Source organism: Pteropus medius, unplaced genomic scaffold, assembly GCF_902729225.1.
Source record: "Pteropus medius unplaced genomic scaffold, Ma_sr-lr_union100, whole genome shotgun sequence".
Lineage (NCBI taxonomy): Eukaryota > Metazoa > Chordata > Mammalia > Chiroptera > Pteropodidae > Pteropus > Pteropus medius.
The window spans coordinates 5512411-5532650 of record NW_024349224.1 but is presented as its reverse complement, the minus strand read 5'-3'; the positions used below and the strand labels follow the sequence as shown (position 1 = coordinate 5532650).

At 32.3% G+C, this 20240-nt stretch overlaps 1 protein-coding gene across 13 annotated transcripts in view; it reads right to left on the bottom strand.

Annotated features, from left to right (window-relative positions):
- The window catches only part of CHD9 (chromodomain helicase DNA binding protein 9), a 102747-nt gene that overhangs the window by 37625 nt on the left and 44882 nt on the right, over positions 1 to 20240 (bottom strand). For all 13 annotated transcript variants that reach the window (XM_039880868.1, XM_039880871.1, XM_039880864.1 and 10 more), the window contains 9 exons: positions 16892 to 17068; positions 15457 to 15600; positions 15091 to 15346; positions 13779 to 13989; positions 11641 to 11836; positions 9515 to 9682; positions 8627 to 8806; positions 4198 to 4308; positions 90 to 286 (listed from right to left, as the gene is read on the bottom strand). In XM_039880868.1, the coding sequence (XP_039736802.1) occupies positions 90 to 286; positions 4198 to 4308; positions 8627 to 8806; positions 9515 to 9682; positions 11641 to 11836; positions 13779 to 13989; positions 15091 to 15346; positions 15457 to 15600; positions 16892 to 17068 (1640 nt within the window). The remainder of the gene's footprint in view (positions 1 to 89; positions 287 to 4197; positions 4309 to 8626; positions 8807 to 9514; positions 9683 to 11640; positions 11837 to 13778; positions 13990 to 15090; positions 15347 to 15456; positions 15601 to 16891; positions 17069 to 20240) is intronic.

The window sequence follows — 20240 nt, the reverse complement described above, 5'->3', positions numbered from 1 at the left end:
ATAAGATAAAAAAAAAACACTAGAATATAGTGTTATTTTTGTAAACTTACATGCCGGACTAAAAAGAAACTCTGAAAATAACATTTTACCCATAAACCAGCAGGTTTTTCTCGACTCGGAAGCATTCGGTTCTTCCATAGCCGTTGGAACGGTCACAGGGTCTCCGGAGTTTGGGCTTCTCCTCTCCTTCACTTTCAACTTCAGATAATTCAGCCAGTTCATCCTTGGTGGCACTAAAGGGTCTCGTCTGCTTCCGAATTCTTGGAGTGTCAATAACCAAGCTGTTCTGTAAAATTTAACAGCCGTTACGTGAAGGTCCTTTCACTATTTTGCTTCTAAGAATGTGTTACATTTTCATCTTTCAAATTGTATAAAAAATAATTATTGAAAACCAGAAAAATAAATTACTAACAATTCCACCAAAATAGCAAATCAACTTAAAAATTTTTATATTCTTATAAAATCCTTATTAACATACATAAATAATTTTATGTCATTACAGTCATAAGATTAAAAAGAATTTGGAATTTGCCTTTATTATCAATATGAAAATTATTACATCAGGCTTCGGCAATAACCATGAAATCCATTTTAAAAATCCATAAAATCCATTTTAAAGATGAATTTATAGACCATAATTTTCTTCTCCTAATTAATTCATAATTTAATTTAGATTGTTTTCATTTCTAACATAAATGATGCCCAAGTAAATCCTTGTAATCTAAGTATATCCTAAGGATAAATCCAAAGGAAGGAAATATCCAGGAAAGCAATAATGGTCAAAGGATACAAATATTTTATAGATCTAGAAACATGTATAGGTGCTTTCCAAAAGATTTACACTAATGTAAGGAAAGCAAAGAAGTAAGTGTATGAAACTCATTATGCTCGCTTCATTCACAACGACCTAAGTTGGCATGCTTTTACCTATAATGAGAAACTGCCCTGAGTTGGGCAATACGTTATGTGCTGTGGATATGAAGACAAACAAGACAGCGTCTGCTCATAAGGAATCTGTGGTCTTGAGGGTCAGACTAATGAGTAAAAAAATAAATGCTCTTCAGGATGAAATATTTATGACACAAATAGGTACAAAGAAAGAGAAAGCTTCACAAGTTAAGTGATACTTGGAAGAAATCTTGAATGAGCGTTAGTTTGCTAGGTAAAGAATAGGTAACATTTTAAGTAGAGGGAAGAGCAGGGGGCTTGAAATGGAATTAGACATTTAAGACATGTTGGAGCAGGAGAGGGCAAACGGGAGAAGAGGAAGCAGACACCAGACCGCATAAGTCCCCCCCATGTCCACAGTGCACTGGATTTAAGGGGGTACATAATATTATATGTCTTTTTGCTGGAGACGTTAACTTTCTCTGCTAACTTTCTCCACTGTAAATTACCAGTTTTCCTTTTCTAATTTATAAATATTTTGGAAGATGTACTCCGAGAATATGTAAAAATCTTGTCTTTCCTTAAATTTTGATTACAAAGTTTAGAACACATCGATAATCTTATGTGGTAGAATTATTAATATGTTTGACTGGTGATTTTATTTCTCTCTTAATTCCTTCTACATTTATTTATGGCATTCTTCTATAAGAAAGAATTTGCTTTCTTCTGCCCAGGTTTTTTTTTTTTTAGGTTATTTCGACTTGAGTTATATTCAAATCTCTTTTGCCCAAAATCTTTTGAGATTTTAACATATTTCTGAACCACTTCATTGGCTTTTATATAATAGAAATATTGACTTTCATATACACGTCAGCTACAAATAGTCTCACCACTCTAACTGTACTTTTATTTTCCCATTATTTACTCTATAATCTTATATATTTGACTATTCCAATCATTGTGATTTCTAATTTAGAAAGTTTTCCCAACAAATAGATAAAATAGAAATCCAGTTTTTTGTTTTCATGTTTCAATTCAAAAAATAAAAATCTATCATAAATTGGAGTTTACATGGTATAGCACATTAGTAGAATGTTCCTCCCCAAAATTAATTTGATATTCTAATCGTTACTAAATAATGCTTTTATCTCTAATACTATTTATTAAAATCTTAAAATTTGACCTTTTTTCCATTCTTATTTTACTCGATCTTTATATCTTTCTCTCAGTATCACACTATTTAAATTATGCTTCCTTTACATTAATATGTTTTCATATTTTAACATATAGTAAGCAATGTCGGTCTGTTTTCATTGTACTTCATTTTCAGAAATATTTTAAATGTTTTTTTAAACAAAGTTAGAAAATATAATTGCACAAGTGTTAAATGACTATATGCTTACCTAAGTTTAACTTAAGCCTTAAAACCTTAGGATAATGTACAAGGACCTACTGATTTGGTCCTTATCTAGGGTCACTGACCTGACCTAGCTCCACTGTCACCAACTTCCTACACTGCCACAATGTCATTTCTGTTGTGAATACACTAAGCTTGCTTCCTTCCACAAATGGCTTACTGCTATTCCGTCTACCTTGAAAGCGTTCTGTCATGTGCTTATATTGCCGGATCTTTCTTATCATTCAAGTCTTGGCACAAATGTTCCCTCAGAGCGACCTCTCTTTACATAATTCTATCTCCACTCCTCCAGGCATTCTCCACCATCCTAATGTTCTATTTTCTTTCCTCTCTGAAATCATCGTACATATGTTTACTTCTCCTCTTACCCACCAGTATTCAAAAGCTCTATAAAAGCAGGGGTTTATCTGTCTCGTTCGTATTAGTCCTAACGTGAGAATAGTGCTTGGCTGAGTGTGCCCTAGCTGGATCCACAGCATAAACGTGTTTGTGTATTATTACCAACGTACAATATATATTATATGTATCGTTCTATAGCTCTCTCCTTAAATTTAACTGTCGTGGAGCCTTTCTATGCCTACACATAGGGATCTATATGGTTATTTTTAATTATTGTGTTAGATAGTATGGATGTACCATTTGTCTATCATAGGAGATTTCATTACTTTCTAAATTTTTTCTAAAAAAAAAAAAATAATAAGGCAATGAGGATCGCTGGACATGTGTGATTACAGCTATAGGACAGATTCTCAAGAGTGCATTAAATACTATAGCCTATCTATTCTTCTAGGGGAATTTTAGATTTTGTCTAGTTTTATAAAAAAACTATTAACATTTTGATTGAGGCTGCATTTCTATGTTTATAAACTAACTCTTAAAATGTTTAAAATATGTAGTGTTTTCTTTCCAACTGACAAATTTCCCAATTAAATTTAATTCACTTTAGCATCTTTCAGTAGGTATAATTCTATGTGTCTATTTTTTTCCTATTGTAAAGTAGATATCCTCTTCCATTATAATTCTTTACTTATTAATACCAATATTTAGGAAGACTAAATGGCATATTTATCTTTTATTCAGTTAATTCACCAACCATTTGCTGAGTCCATTGCCTTTTTAGGTATATAAACATATCAAATGCAAATAATGACTTTTTATAACTATATTTTTAAATTCACTTACTTGTCTCATACAGAATTACATGTATTTCAAAATACATTAAATAATGAAAACATGTGGCAATGGCATTATTCTTCATTGTAAAGTTTTATATTTTAAAACCATCAAAATAGATCCCACACATCAATGCTTAATATTAAATTATCTTAATCATTTAGCAATTACTTTGACATTAGACCAGGCTCACAAACACTGATTCCTATATGACATGAGACAAGAGTCTTATGAAGTAAACAATTATGTTATTATCATTTCCATGAATTCTGTTTTAGTTTCTTTCTTCTTTTCTTCCTTAGCTCCAGGGGAAGTTATAAAAGAAATAGTTTAAAAATGTCACCATCCTGACTGTTTTTTTGCTCCTTTTCGATTTGAATGGATTGTCAGTAATGGGATCTCACACCGAGACAACAAAGTTAAAGAGAAAAATAAGAGTAATGCATGATTTAAAGACATTTAAAATTAAAAAATAAAAACATTATAATTTCAAGAATATAAATAATACTCAACAAAAAACTTCCCTTGTATTATATCATGACATATCACAAGAATGAAACCGAAGTAGCGTCTGACTCCATTTGTGATCATTCTACTAACCCACCATCAATTTATTTATGCAGATTAATTTATTGCAGTAAGTATGCTGTTGAACATCTTAAAACGTAATATAAACAAAGTATCTCAACAACTAATTTTTTTTAAAGGGAAATACTTACTCTGCCACTGATGGCATCTATATCTATTTCTGCTTTTTTAGCCCATTTTTGCCAGAAATTGGGATCATCCAAGGAAATATCTGTCCGGTTTCCAGATGCCACAAAACTCGCCTAAAATACATAATGACAGTTCAAAATGTTTTGAAGTTTAGAGGGAAAATCTATCAAAGCATATTTAAAACATTTTCTCCTAACATTTACTGTGAACAGAATTTGAAATCCAGCATACACCCATATATCCAAAGGTGTTTTCAAATGCCATGGTCTGAAATGTAACACGGCATCTGCAAAAGGCTTAATGCCGACCCAGGCTGTAGTTTTAGGAGCTGAGTTAAATAAGTAATTACTGTTGTTCAACTCTTATTAAACTTTTGGTAAGAGAGAATTCAATCTTGTTTGTCAAGAAACCACATAGGACAGAGATATGCTTTCTAGAACTACCATATGAATGTTAACAAATTAGATTAGAACAATAATTTCAGCCCTGCTTGCCCTATTCAGTTTATTTTCTGGTATGCTTCTATTTTATTTCCATCACACTTTGATATAGATATGTCTCATAAAGAAAGTGCAATACAGGATATGAAAAATAAAGAAAAATTAACCAATGTCTGTCTTTATTTTAAGAACTCTCTTCCTTACAACAAAAATACTACATAATCATTTAAGACGTTGCAAAGGAACAAAAGAACAAAATATAACTGACTTATTTTCTTAAATATTATAAAAATTAGAAAATCATTTAGATGGAATTGACTTCAAGTATTACAGGTCAACACTGTAATATATAAACTAATAATCATTATTTCAACATAAGTTCCTGAAAATAGATACGCAACTTCAAGGAAAAGTCATCAAAGTGCTTCATAAAATGAAATAAGCAGTAAAGATACATGATGCTTTAAGAAAGAAAAGGGCCAGAAAAATGCTTGCCCTTAAAAGATAAATGGAAGAATTTGGTCACATAGAATAATTTTCAAAGAATACAACTGGGAGATGGCTTTAAGATAATGTGTAATTATCTTGGATATAATCAAATGACTAAAATATTAATTAAAAACTCATCTTCACTAAATTTCAAAATACAGAATATTATACAGTAAAATGATAATGAATCTGTTACAAGCAAGCAAGCCATTAATGACATTCATGATAAAAAGATGTTAGATAACTGTAGAACTGATGATATCAAGGGATAATTGTTACTTTTTGATGATTACGGTTATATTAAAGAAATCTTTATCTTCAGAGATACATGTGGAAACATTTATGGAGAAGATAACGTAATGTCTGGGATTTACTTTAATATGAAAGCTGGATAGGGGAGTGACTGAACAAGTTTTATCAGGAGTTGATAACGGTTGAAGCTAGGTGATGAGTACACAGGTTTCAATATACTATTCTGTCTATATTTGTAATTTACAAAATGTCTAAAAAATGAATAAAATTAAAATCCAAAATGACTCATGTTGAACTTTAAGATTCTGTTTAAGACACTGCTTACCACGTGATGAGTATATTCATTCCTCAAACGTTCTTCTGAGACTAGGCTTTTAAGATGCTTGTATACACCCAGTGTTTAAATGTTATAAATGTTTAAAAATGTACTTTGCTAGCATTTTTATGAAATAGAAGTGACAGCAATATATGCTTTAATGAAATAAATTCAAATTTCATTTTTGCTTGCTGTAAATTATAGCTTTAACATTATAAAATTACTGAAAATAGTAATTGTTTATTTCTTTAAAATGATGAGAGTGGTAGGTTGATAAATGGCTCCCAAGGATATCTAGGTTCTAATTCCAGGAACTGTGTTAATTGTTAGTTTATATGGCAAAAGGGACTTGGCAGATGTATATTATCCAGGTGGGCCTTAAATGTAATCACGACTGCCTTTATAAGAGGAAAGAAGAGGCAATTTCACTACAGAAGAGGAAAAGACTATGTGACAACAGAAACAGAGGTTGGAATAATGTGGTCACAAGTCAAGGAATGCAGGCAGAGGATGTCTACCCAATCATGGCTAGTGTTGGTCCTGTCTTATACTTCTGCAGTATTCCTTTTGTTTCCACAATACTACTTTCTTTTGATTTATTCTCTATAAACTTGGTTAACTCCTAAATCTGTATCTGTATCCTAGGCAACCAACCAGGCCATTTCCACAAGAATACCCTGTAAATGCCACAAATATGACAGCTCGGGCATTTTATTTTCTCCATATGAACTTCCTTCTCTTGTATTCTCTATCTTAATAACACAAGGACGCTTCTAGCTACTTGAGCCAGAAATTTCAAGTCATTTTTGTCTAGTCTTCCACAAATTTTTAACTGGTTGTCAACTCCTATTGATTCGAGCGGCTCTCCACTACCCTAATTCACCCATCATTAGTTCTTGATCTTCCTGCCTGTAGTCTTTTCCTTTCAAACTCATTCTCTACGTTGATACTACAGTTAAATTTCAAAGCTAGATTGTATTATGTCCATTTTCTACTTGAAAGAATTTGAAAGTTTTTTAACAGCCCCAGGATCAAGTGCAAATTCCTCAAGATGAAATTTTTCCAAGCCCATAACAATTTGGGTCCAACCTCTCCAACTCCCCCATTTTTATCTCCATTTAATGTGTCCTGTGCATACACACATGGCTATACCATGTTCCTAGAAATCTTCCTTGCAGTTTAGCAAAATACGATTCATTTATGTGACTTTCTCTTTTGGAAACAAAAAAATGTACATTTCTTTCAAGATTTGGCTCAAATTTTATTTTCTCTACAAAGGCTTTCCTAATTCTCTGCTCACTCATTTATTCAAAATTAATCATTTCCTACTTTACTTTTTTCAGCAACTAGAATCCTTTCATTCCAGCAGTTAAGTAAAGTACCTGACATAAGATTTCACTCGTTTACTGAATACAAGAGGAAAATTTCCATTAGAAAACTGATAACATTACTTTTGGTGTAGCACCTGTACTACCTGCAAAACCGCACAGCTCTCAATAAAGAGTTCTGGGTTGAAAGTGGATTGGGTGATGGAGAAGGAAGAAAATGCAGAAAGGAAGTGGGAAAAAAAATTTTTGTATAAATCAGTCCAGGTGGGACATAATACTGCAATAAAAAACTCTTCAATTGAATGCAAGATATCTCCAGGGCAATATATATTGAAGGCAGTTAGTAAACTTTTCCCCAATAGGGTAGATCTAGACAGTTATTAACACTTCCTTTCAAGACACGATTTCATTTTACCCTCCCCGAAATTAGATTTAAATATTTAAAATGGCATTAGAAATCCTTCCTTGCTTTTAAGTACTTTAAATTACTGTAGCCTCTAGTCCCCTTTATTGTTGGGAAATACTTTCCAAGACCCCCCCCAGTGGATGCCTAAAACTGTGGATAGTACCAAACCCTATATACTATGCTTTTTACCTACACATACATACCTGTGATAAAGTTTAATTTATAAATTAGACACAATAAGAGATTAACAACAATTAGTAATAAAATAAAACAATTATAACACTTTACTGTAATAAGTTATATAAATGTGGTTTTTCTCTCAAAATATCTTTTGAATTGTTCTATCTGGAATTTTCCACTTAATATTCTCTGAACCACAGATGACTAAAACCGTGGTTAAAGAAGGACCACTGTATTATAAGTTAATGTAAGATGATTACATCGCATCTAGTATTACTTATACTTTGCTAACTTTGGCATACATGTTCCTTAATTGCTAAATTTAATCTCAAATGTTCTACTCTGATTGATACTTGTCACGTCCAGCGAGTGGTAAATCCTGCCACATCCAGTGTGGCCCTGGAAAATAAACCTGAGTGGACACGGTGGGAGATTAAGAAAAGAAGGAAGACAGAAAGCTGGGATCAGGAGGTCCACTGCCCACTGATGGCAGAGCAATGGCATAGCTTTATGTTTGCAAGCTGCTTTTCTATAAGAGCATACAATTGCTGGCTAAGGTAAAATTATCCTCTGCACAATCACCCAACCCACATCCTGCCATGACGTTTTGCAGTTCGTTCTTGCTCGTGGCTGTGAGAGTACTTCCTTGTCTCTCCACTGTTCTCGATCAGTTCGCACTTCCCCATTTTTAGGAGGGTTTGTTGATGCGAAGCAATCCTTGGTTGACCTCACAGATTGCAAGGACATTGTCAGCTTGCAACCCTCTCTCCACAAATACTGACAACTATTTCTAGTTATTATACTTATTATATTTCACTAAATCAGAAGAGTACATGTGAAATTTGATATCAAGGAATCAGAAAAAATGAACAAAAAGAATACATTATCTAGCTCTTTTTTGGCTAATTCAGTTTAAACATTAAGTAGATTCTCTACAAATAATTACCAGAGTAAGAGACAGTTAAATTTTTTTAGTCATGAGCATTACTGGTTTATGTATGAAACAGCACTCACTGTTACCTTAGCAAATGTTGACCCGCGTCCTTCTGACTCAATTGTAATAGTTTTTGTACGACGTAGTAAAATCTGATCAATATCCTCCTCACAGAATTTAGAACCTTCATCTTCTTCTTCCATAATAGCACCATAAGCACCTCTACGAAGAAGATCTTCTATTTCCTTTTTGGAAAGCTGTTGAATCTATAAAGAAAATAATTTTGGTAACAATATATTTTTTAAAGTTCATAAAACGAGAATGTATTCCTAAAGAATGTCAAACACGGAGGTCATTTTTAAATTGTCATTTAGTGTTTGGGATGTATGTACACAGAGAATTCTCTGAAAGCAAACACTGAAGTTGTTGATTCTTCTTTATTATCATTAAAATAAGATTTGCTGTTTGCTTAAATGGCTTCAGTTAAAACAAAGCCTATGGGGCAGGTAACCTGTCAAGATTCTTTTTAGAATTAGAATTTAATAGTTGTTACAAACATTAGATATACAACCACAATTGTGAGGTGGAAAATGCCAATAAATATTATTTAGAACAAGGCAACGCCAATGCTAGTAATTTGAAAGTAAAAAAATTTTTTTCTGAAAAACTATATAGAGATAATGGAGAAAAATAAACAAATGCTATTTTGCTATGTCATTATACAAAAGTTCTAAAAACAGAGCAAAAAAAATCAACTTCGAAAGCACATTCTTAGAATTCACAAGCACTGGAGCTATACAAGCAGAACGGGATTCAAAAGTATTAACTATACGTAGGACTAATCTGAAATGCCTCCTTACAGAAAACCTGTACAGTGTTCATTACGGATAAAATTTAACAAGACACTATTTGAGGTTAAAACTAGATGCAAATAAAAACAGAAAAACTACATGTGAAATAGAAAATATACATACGCCACCAACGTGACTTTCTCTTCCACTCATGCTCTGTAACACAGCCTTATCTAGACCCAGTTTCAGACTGGCTCGGTCAAACATCTCTCGCTCATATGAATTACGAGTTACTAGTCGGTAGACTTTCACTGCTTTATTCTGACCGATTCTGTGACAACGGGCTTGGGCCTATAAGAAATGAAAAGTTATAAATTTATTTTATTTTATAAAATAGTACACATTACACAAGAGGCATTTAATAGTAAAATAAATTTTCAGACACTTTTGCTACTGAATTAGCAAATTTCTTTTTCTAGAAATGAAGGTAGAGCTTATTAAAGTAAATAATTCCACAATCAGCAGTAACATAAAATTTAAGGTTGTATTTCAGAGAACTTCAATTCATAAAGCATTATTGTTTATTAAGAGGGTGTCTTCAATATAATTTTAAATAAGAATGTATATTCTATGAATAGATTTTTCTAGCTAATAGCAACTCAAGCTTTAAACTTAAACCCTAAATTTTTAATTTTTTTTCTATTATATTATCGACAACCTTTTCAATGTATTTTAGGTAAGCTGCATAACTCAGGGGGGTAAAAACCTAAAGTGAATTACTGATGACCAAAATTTTCTTTAAACAGAGAGAACTAATGATCTAGTATGTAGAGATCTTGGATAGAGAGACATTAGAGATTACATAAAAGCTTCATATTTTATCTTGAGTTCTTGATAAACTTAATTGTCAGATAAATTCTGACTATAGCTTCTATAGTACCAACAGATTCTCTCACAAATTATTATTCACCTTCCCATTATCTTCTGAAGACTAAATTATAAAATGTGGTTTTATAATATACGGGTGGCACTGATGCTTTACTCTTTGTAGACATCTTTATTCTATCCATATACACTTTGCTCCCATTGGAATCCAGAATTGTGCACAAACAACCTTGCTCCAGGTCTAGGGGAAGTGTAAGAGATCAAACTTTTTATTAGTCTATACAGACTAGATCTACATTAACAGTATGTAGGAAAAACCAAGTGAGAGGGAGAATATGGAGAATCTGGTATAGTTTTTCCAACTCCTCTTCAGGTTTTCAAATGTGGCATTATTATTTTAGTTCAGATTAGCTTTTAGAATATCACACGTACTGTGCGCAGTTGTACGTATGCATAAATATGCATTGCAAAGGCAAATAATTATGATTTGGGATTAACCTAGGGACTGGCAAATAACAGCTTGTTGCCCAAAACTGGCCCGCCACTAAGAGTGGCTTTTATATTTATAGGACTGTGGAAACAAAGAATATATGAGACCTTATGTGGCACACAATGACTAAAATATTTATTAATTAGCTTTCTACAGAGTTTGCCCCTGGTTTACTCTATTAATTTAGGATAAACCTTTGCAATTTGGAGCTACATTACATACAGTTACACCGATGAGAGGATAAAACCTTATATCTTATTAAGCCAGGTATAATTTTGTAACAATTTACTATATTTGGTGTTATATCTATTTAAAGTAAAAATATTAATTTCAAATACAATTAAGACTATCATGGACAATAAAAGAATTTCATATACTTTACCTAGATATATCTTTCCTAGACTGCTTATCTTCTGCAAACTGTGACTCTTTTTGATCACTCTAATTAATATTCCTGAGCTTCTGTGAATTCTAAGTTCTGTCTTAACTTATATGAATACTTTCATTTTCTGTATTATTTCCTTAAAAGCATACTCTGTTATGGCTTGATTATATGCATACTATACAATGCTCAAAAAGATGAAATAAGGATAAGTATTTATTTTTAAGGAAATAAAACTTCGAAAATTTTATTTATTAAAAATAAATTATTCCTTAAACTTAGGACTTTCTCGAATATACTTCACATAATATACTTTAAACAATTAAATGCTGTACTCAAGTAGGTAAACCCTTTAAGTAGTAAGATATATTATGTAAATAAGTATATTATCATTACATTAAAATAATTTCACCTATTTTATTTGTCACGGGTAATTTTTAGGGAAATGTACATGTTAACTTGTTCAGATAAAAATAAAAGTGGTATGCAATCAAAAATAGTTATAAAAATTTCAAAATAAGTTTAATTCTCTTAGCCAAATAATTTATTTACCTGAAGATCATTCTGAGGATTCCAATCTGAATCGAAAATTATACATGTATCAGCTGCAGTTAAGTTGATGCCCAATCCACCAGCTCGGGTACACAGAAGAAAAACAAATCGATCTGAATCAGGTTTACTAAATCGATCTATAGCAGCTTGTCGAAGATTCCCTCTGACTCTTCCATCAATTCGCTCATACAAATATCTATTAAATGAAATGCAATAAATTTAGATAGAGGGATATGTTGAAAATGATACATTTATCAAAAGGCTGTTTTCCTGCAACATTACGTTTATTATAAAACTAAGAGGCAATACTACAGCGACTATATTGTATGATTCGCAGTTCTCACCGTTGGTCCTAAGGAGGAAATAAAAATATAAAAGTACAAAATCTGTGCATTCCTGATATATAGGTAAAATGTCATTATAATGAATATCATTTTTGGAAGTTAAAATTTAAAAAGCAAAACAAAACAAAAAAAACAGTCCATAAAACTACTTGGCTGATCTCATAATAGGTTACTTTTTTTTTTTTTTAAAAGAAGCAAAGACTTTCATAAACCTTTATACAGAAAACCTACAAACCTTTCTCTCTGTCTCAATCATTTTACCCTCTTCAAATGATATGCTTGATTGTAAACTATAAATCTACCAAGGGCTATTTACTTAAAGTCATTGGTGTCAAGCAATTTCAACTTCTTTAAAATCCTCTGTCATTTAACGTAAAACTCAAAAACTGTTAGTCATCAATAAAAATGAAATATATAAAAATTCAGGAACTAGAAGAGGAATACAAGGGACATTTGCCACACATCTTGTGGTTCAAGATACCGCCTGCTACATATTAATTACTAAAGTCTCAGCAGCAGCTACACTGTTGTCTCTAGTACCTGGAAAACAGGGCTATGACTTTTAGTATTGCTACTTTTGAAATGAAAGGAATTTGGGTTTTTCTATGAAATTCATCATAATGAAAATCTATCTTTATCTTATAAATCTGTGTGTATATGCCAACTATAAGTGAAAAATTAAAAATCCATTAAAAAAAGAAGTACGAATCAGTAATTACAAAATAAGTCAAGGGATGTAAAGTACAGCATAGGATATATAGTCAATATAATGTAATAACTATGCATAGTTCCATGTGAGTGCCAGACTAATTGGGGAGATCACTTCGTAAATTGTATAAATGTCTAACACTATGATGTACACCTGAAACTAATATAATAATGAATATCAACCCTAATCGAAAAATAAAAAGGAAAAAAAATTATTTGTATAAAGAGATTAAGAAAATGTAAAAACGGCTATTTTTAATAATATTGCAAATTTGATCTTCCTTCTATACAGTATAAAATTGAGAATAATACACCTTTTGGAATGAGACTAAAGTAATGGAATACTAAAACTGAAAACAAACTAGAATTAAAATAAAAAATAAAAATAAACTATATAATCTTTGAAAATAGAAATAAGTATAGACCTTTACTTAGCTACAATGGTCAAAATCCATTGAGCTAAAATTTACAGCTGCATCTTCAAATTCTCTTTTATATAAATATGTTGATATCTGATGAGACCACTAATTCTGATAAATATCATATTTATCTAAATACTGACTAGACAATATTTAGGACTGTCATGCACAAAAAGAATCAAAAACAAAACCCAACGTTAACAAATCAGAAAAGACTAAAGCACAAACAAATTTTGTGTTGTGTATAAGAATCAAAGTAGAGTAAGTTCTGGTTCTAATTATAACAATGAAAGAGAAAGGATCTTGAATCATTTTTTTCTACTTTGAAAATGGTTATAATTCTGTTTAAAATGTCATTACAACAAAGTTTACAAATCCAGTAAAATGTGCACTAATAAACCCATTCCTTAGTCAAATACCCTCAGTTTGCAAAGTTTTCTTAATTCAGTCTCCTTAGCCCCGCCTACTATTGCAACACAAGTAGGTTAAGAAAACACCTGACACATAATCCTAAGCAATCTGTATTCATAGATCTGAATGGATTCTTAGCTAGATAAAGAGAAAAATGTGAATAAAGTTGGGTTAGTGCACAGCTCTGCATACACCTTAATGACATATACTTGGCATGTTTCATAGTACAATTCAGTAGATGAATTATATGCCTTACCTTTTATGTATGAGGTAATCCTCCAGGATGTCAAGGCAGCGTACCATCTGAGAGAAGATGAGCACTTTATGACCTCCTGCTTTCATTTTGGGAAGTAATTTATCAATAAGGACCAGTTTTCCAGCAGACTGGATCATTGCTTGAAGATGAAAATCAGAAGCAGCTGGATTATATGTATCTCTAAATTCTCCAAGTATTTTCTCCTCAGCACCTGTCAAAGAAATATAAAACAGCATTAATGAGCAAATGCAGGCAACTCCCAATTACTTTTGTTTTCCTCAAAAATCAGAATTAGTGCTCCTCTATGTTTCTGCAACGAATTAAAATTTTGATAGCAGGTAAATTACTTTTATTAGAATGATTTATGTCTGTGGCTAAATCCTCACTAACGCCTAAGTTTAATTCATTGAGGATATGGGCCATGTCTCAGGCATCTTTTCACCTACCCAGACAAATTGGCCTAACGCCTTATGTAAACTTATGTTCGCTAAATGTTTAATGAATGATATCAGGAAAAGAATAAAAATATGGTCCTAACTTAGGTACATAAACACGCACATTTTTAAACAAACATCTAATATTTAAACATTGGTGTAACACAGATCTTGACTGAAGGGCTAGCATAATGAATGTGGATTTGTCTATGGGCATCCTGCTGGCCATCAAAACAAGGAAACGCTGAAAACTAAAAGAGAAGTCAGGCTGTCAGTCACTTCCTCTGGAGAGTCTACATCAGCCCTAAAGGCTCTCTGCCTTCCCTCCGCCTGCCTGGTCATAAAGAATACCAGGACTGCGAGTGACTGAATTACCAGGCTAGGAAATAACTTTTCTTGGATGAAGTGAGATGGGGAGTATATTCCCAGAAATAATGAAAAGACCCAAACGTTATACAGAGAGAAGGCTAATAGAGAACCTGACATGACCTTAAAAAGTAACATTACAGCACAAAAATTGAGAGACATCAACTGGGCTACCTAGACTGGAAAGAAACCGGAAAAAAAAATGTAAATGCAGAGGCCCGAAGATGGGCTTTGCTGTCTTTGTGCCTGAAGAGAAATTCCAGTCCACATTAGACTAAACACTACCCTTGCTCTCATAACCTGGCATTTTACCACGGGACCCTGGTACTGAAGTAGCGCAGACTACTCCCGAGTCTGAACCACCTGTAATCTCCCCAACACGAGAGTGAAGTTACAGGATCACTGCCTTTCCTTGTACCAGCCAACCCAGGTGCACAAATGGCACGTTTTTTTTTTACCCATCAGTATTTGTTGAAAGAAACAAGTATTCGTGGGCCACCCTTTTCAGCTACCTTTGATAAGATATGGATGATTACAGCACTTCCTGAGCTCCATCATGGTGTTGACCAAGTTAGGCACATTAGTCTGCCCTGCTCCTTTGGATAAAAATGAAAAGTTCTTCTCCAAAATAGCCCGGTAGTATTTCTTTTGAATGTTGGTAAGTTCTACTTCGATGATGGTTTCTTCCTTAGGGGCCAACTTCTTTTCTACATCTTCTTTCAATCGTCTCAACATCATTGGTTTCAGGATAGCCTGAAGTTTCTGCACCTGCATAAAAAACGATGAAAAGAGAGAGATACATAACACATTCAATTCCATGCACATAATTACAATGATAAAAGAGCTGATGTACTTATTCACAAAGATCAAAAGTATACCTGCTCCTCTGTTTTCAGATCCCCGAACTCTTGCATAAATGTTGATTCAGAAGGAAACCTTAAGGGTTCTAGAAAGTGAAGAAGACTGAATAGTTCTTCAACTGTATTTTGGAGAGGTGTGCCAGTCAAAAGCACCTTGTGTTCCTATATAAGGTAAGAATAACTCACATCAAACACCACCATACAAAAATAATACGAAAATTGACAGAGGTTATCATATGTTCAGATTTGGAAAAGCAAATATTTTTCCAACCAAAATTTTCAGGAGTCAACTCAAAATAATCTCTACTAACAAATCTTCATTAATTTATTTCTCAATCATTTTTTTATAAATTCTGTATCATCATAATACCTCACTCCCCATGATATTTCCACCTATTCATGCTTTTAAAAGAAAAGTTCTAAATAATTAAGAAGCACATTTTTGACTTTCTCAATGAAACTAGCATTTTAAGAACAAAGAGGGTATTTCTTTCTTTTGTACTCAACCATCCGTGGTCTCGTAACTTGTATACAAAACTGTGCTCATTCCTTATAACTTGGATGATAACCGTTAGATTTTCAGACAAGAATAAATTCTCAAATCATTAAGGCTACAATCCAACAATGTAAAAGGCTGATTGAAAGATGCTTCGAAACTAGAACTGAATTACAAATTAAACATCACAGTAAAAGAAAGACTATTTTTAATGATAATAGTAAAAATAATTTAAAATTTGACTTGACAGTAGCTATAAATTCCTTAGCTAAATATTTGTATATGAATCTGTACATCTGGATATGTACAGTGCTAGTAAAAGGTCTAGAAAGATTTACACCAAGCTGTAAAAAGTAATGGAACTGGGGGTGGGAATGGATGGAGAGCTAGTAAAAAGGAGCACTTTACTGTTTACCATATGTACTTCTGTATATTTATCTGTTCATGCACTAATTATGTGATCTTACTTAAATCAAAACTTAAAAAAAGGCCAAACAGCTTTGATTTGAAAGAAGTATGCACACTAAGAGGATGACTTAAAAATCTTATTTATTAGTTATAACCAACATATACTAAGCATGTAGAATTCCGTAGGAACGTTATCCCTCTATTACAAATGATCTGAATAATATTATAACTTTGGTGAAAGATCCTTTTATTAAGGGCTTAAAACTTATATTTTCTTTTCAATACATTCTACAGGTTTCTCTTTTTTTCATTCTAGAAGTTAATTACTTAAGTCTTTTGGGGGAAAGGACTAAAAAATGTTAAGTCTTAGAAAACAGATGAGATTTTTTTCCCTTACTAATTATAGCAAAAAAACTCAATCACCACAGATAGCAATCAGATATATTTATACTTTAAAACTTTAAAAGACGTTTTTAGAATTAGCTGAGTCTATCTGATCTTTTACTACATAGCTAAGAAACTGAATTAAGTAATAATAATATTACTTACCAGATTCATGAGTTTGAGACCTTCTAGAAGTTTACAATTTTTATTTTTTAACCTATGTGCTTCATCAATGATCACACATCGCCATTCAATTGCATTAAGCTCTCCACAGCCTCCAAGAATCATTTCAAAAGTGGTGATGATGGCTTGGAATCTATAAGCTCCTCGAATAATATGCCCCTATAAATTTATCAAATACAATAATTTGCTAGAATATCTTGACTGTAATTTTTAATTCTTGTCAAATAACATAAAAATACATCCAATGACATTTGCTATAAAAGCATTTTACACTGAAACTTTTTTATGTAGACACTCCCTTAAAATGAGTTTTAATATTAAAACTGTAAGACTGGTGTTTTTAAGAACATTAACAATTATGCCAACACAATAATAGTTATAATTATATCCAAAGGAGTATTTCTTTATAATTTTTAAGAGTTGTAATAACTATTTTAGAGCAAGAAAGAAGTGAACATTATATAATCTGGCCACTATAAATTTTGTATTAGTATTTATTTTACTCATGAGTCCACACTTAAAATAACAAATAAGTAGTTAATATCAAAATTAGCCACCCAAGTCATTTATTCAGCAAATATTTATTGAGTGCCTATGTGCCAGACCCTGTTCTAGTTGCTGGAGATTTAGAAGTAAACAGAACAAAAATAATTATTCAAATGGAACTTATATGCCAGTGATTCAAATACAGGACATAGTCGTTAAGGAAAAACAAAACAAAACAAAAAACACAAAAATTAAAAAAAAAAAAATGTTAGAAAGTGGTAAGGGCTGTGGAACAGGGATGTGGAATAGGGAGTATGGGGTCAGAGGTGACCATTCAATTTTATATAGAGTGGCTGAGAGGCCACTATTGAGAAGTGACAATTGAGCTAAGTCTTGAAGATGACGGAGGACGCCATGTTGATACCTAAAGATCTATAGGAGAAAGCGTTTTCTTAAGAGGTGTGAAGTATGAAGGCCCTAATGCAGGAGTATCCTTGGTAGTATTTTATAAAAGCAAGAAAGCCAGAGTGGATGACACCCAGTGAGTGTGGAGGAATAAAGCTGTATAAGGACTTGAAATCTGTGTAAGGACTTTGGCTCGTACTCTGAGCAAAAAGCTATTGGAGGATTTTGAGACAAGAAGTGTCATGATTTGACATATATTTTACGAGTCCCTTTGGGCTTCTGTGGTAAAAAGAGTCTGAAACAGACCAAGGACAGGATTATGGAGATGAGAGGTTGTCTTATTAATCGCAGTAAGAGATCATCACTGGAGGTTGTGAGAAGTGCTCAGTCCTGGATGGATTCTGAAAACAGAGCTAGCTACAGGAAAGATCTGGTATTGGACAGGTGTGAAATGAGATTTAAAAAAAAGGACAATTCACATTTGATTCTAAAATCTTTAGCCTGAACAACTAGAAGTTGGTGTTTCTATATACTACTATAATGAGGAAATTCTGCATTTTGCTTTTGGACATGTTATCTTTAAAAAGCCAATTAGATATCCAAGTGCAGTCACTGAATCAGCATTTGGATATGATCTGGAATTTAAAAAAGAGGGTGGAATTACTGACATAGATTTAGTAGTTCTGGTAGTATAGATGGTACTTAAGCTGGGCAACTGAATTAAGTCTCTCATGAAATGAGTACAGATATAAAAGAATCTGAAGTCTGAGCCTTGGGTTACCCCACATGTAGGTATAGAGAATATGAGATGGAACCAGAAGCAAGGGGCTTCAGAAACTATAGGTGGTGCTATAGGACAATCCAAAGTCCTGCAATTCAAGTGAAGAGAATGTTTAAGTGGCACTGAAAATCATAAACTATTAGGAATTAGGAGACAGGAAGGGTTAAGGAAGAGCATATGTTCTGATTTAGATTTTAATTCCTATTACCTTAGATTAATTCATATTGATTGCATGTACTGGTCATTAAGTTGAATAGCTCCATTAGAATATTATTAAAATACATATAAAGTATAAGGCTATAATTTTATATACAGCTCTAAAACCCTGAGATACGATGAATGCAGTTAAATTGATATCACATTATTTAAGAACAAGAGCTCTTATTTCACATTGACCTGTGTTTGTTAGTCCCAATTTCTTTATACCTTGGTGTCTTCATTTGTAACTAGGAGTAATATGATTGCCTATTTACAAAGTTGGTATTAGCAAGATTAAGTGAACACTATATGTAAATTCTTTAGCACAATGCCTGGCACATGGTAAATACTCAATAAATGTTTGTGGTTACTAGTGCTATCTCTGCTACTTTTCTCCGGGCAAATTCAGAAAATTAGCAGCACAGAAAATTTTACTACTCCTGTGATTTCAAGCTATTTAATAACTTGAAAAAGAGATAATGAAAGTTATTTCTATAAAGTACAGATATATTTATCATTATGAGACATCTTTATCTTTTAAAATTTTAAATCCTATAGATAAAATTTAGAATGTATAACATTTACTATAAAAACATACTATTTAATATATGTTAAGATTACAACACATCGAGAATCTTTCAGCTTTGTAACTATCCTATTTATACCAAATTCACGAGACATTAAAACCTTGTTTTATAATTTCACACTCAAAATATTTTATTGTACCTTCTATAAAAAATGAAATTGAACTCAGTCATTTCTATGGTAACACATAGCTCTAAAATCTACATATGTACGATTAATAATAAAACATTATGGAAGGAAATCGAACTATTACCCAAGATGTCGTAGGTTCCACAGGTGCAAAGGTAAGAGTTTTCAACAGAACTGAGAAATAATTAAAGGATTTTGTAGAAACTTAAGTTCATAGAAATGTATTTGTTTCAACCACAAAAGAGGGACAATGAGGTTAAAGGAACAAAATCAACTAATTCGTCCATCTTCACTTTCAAATACGTAAAAATCAGTTATAACTGGGAGGTAAAAGTAGAAGGCTATGCGTATTACCTGACTTCAACCTATATCAGTCATATCACATGACCTGGCCATATGTTATAACAATCCATAAAAAACAGAATAATTAGCAAAAGAAAAATAAAATATTAAGGTGCTACTGAGGTAGAGGTAGAGTACCGGACGGTAAACCTTTTCCAGTCAAAAAAGCAGTTTTCTGTGAAATGTTTTTATTGATTTTCTCATTTCTTAATACAAGTTTTTATTTAAAAAGAGTCATGCGACCACTCAAAACTTCAACTTGGCACTTCATGTTTTCTAGTGTTAATGTTAATGCTAGGCAGTTCTTTCTTATGTCATGTTTTAATTTTATGATCTGTAATGCAGCAAAAAAATAGAAAATCTCTTCCTATAGCATAGGTAGCCCAAGTAAAACTTAAAATGTGC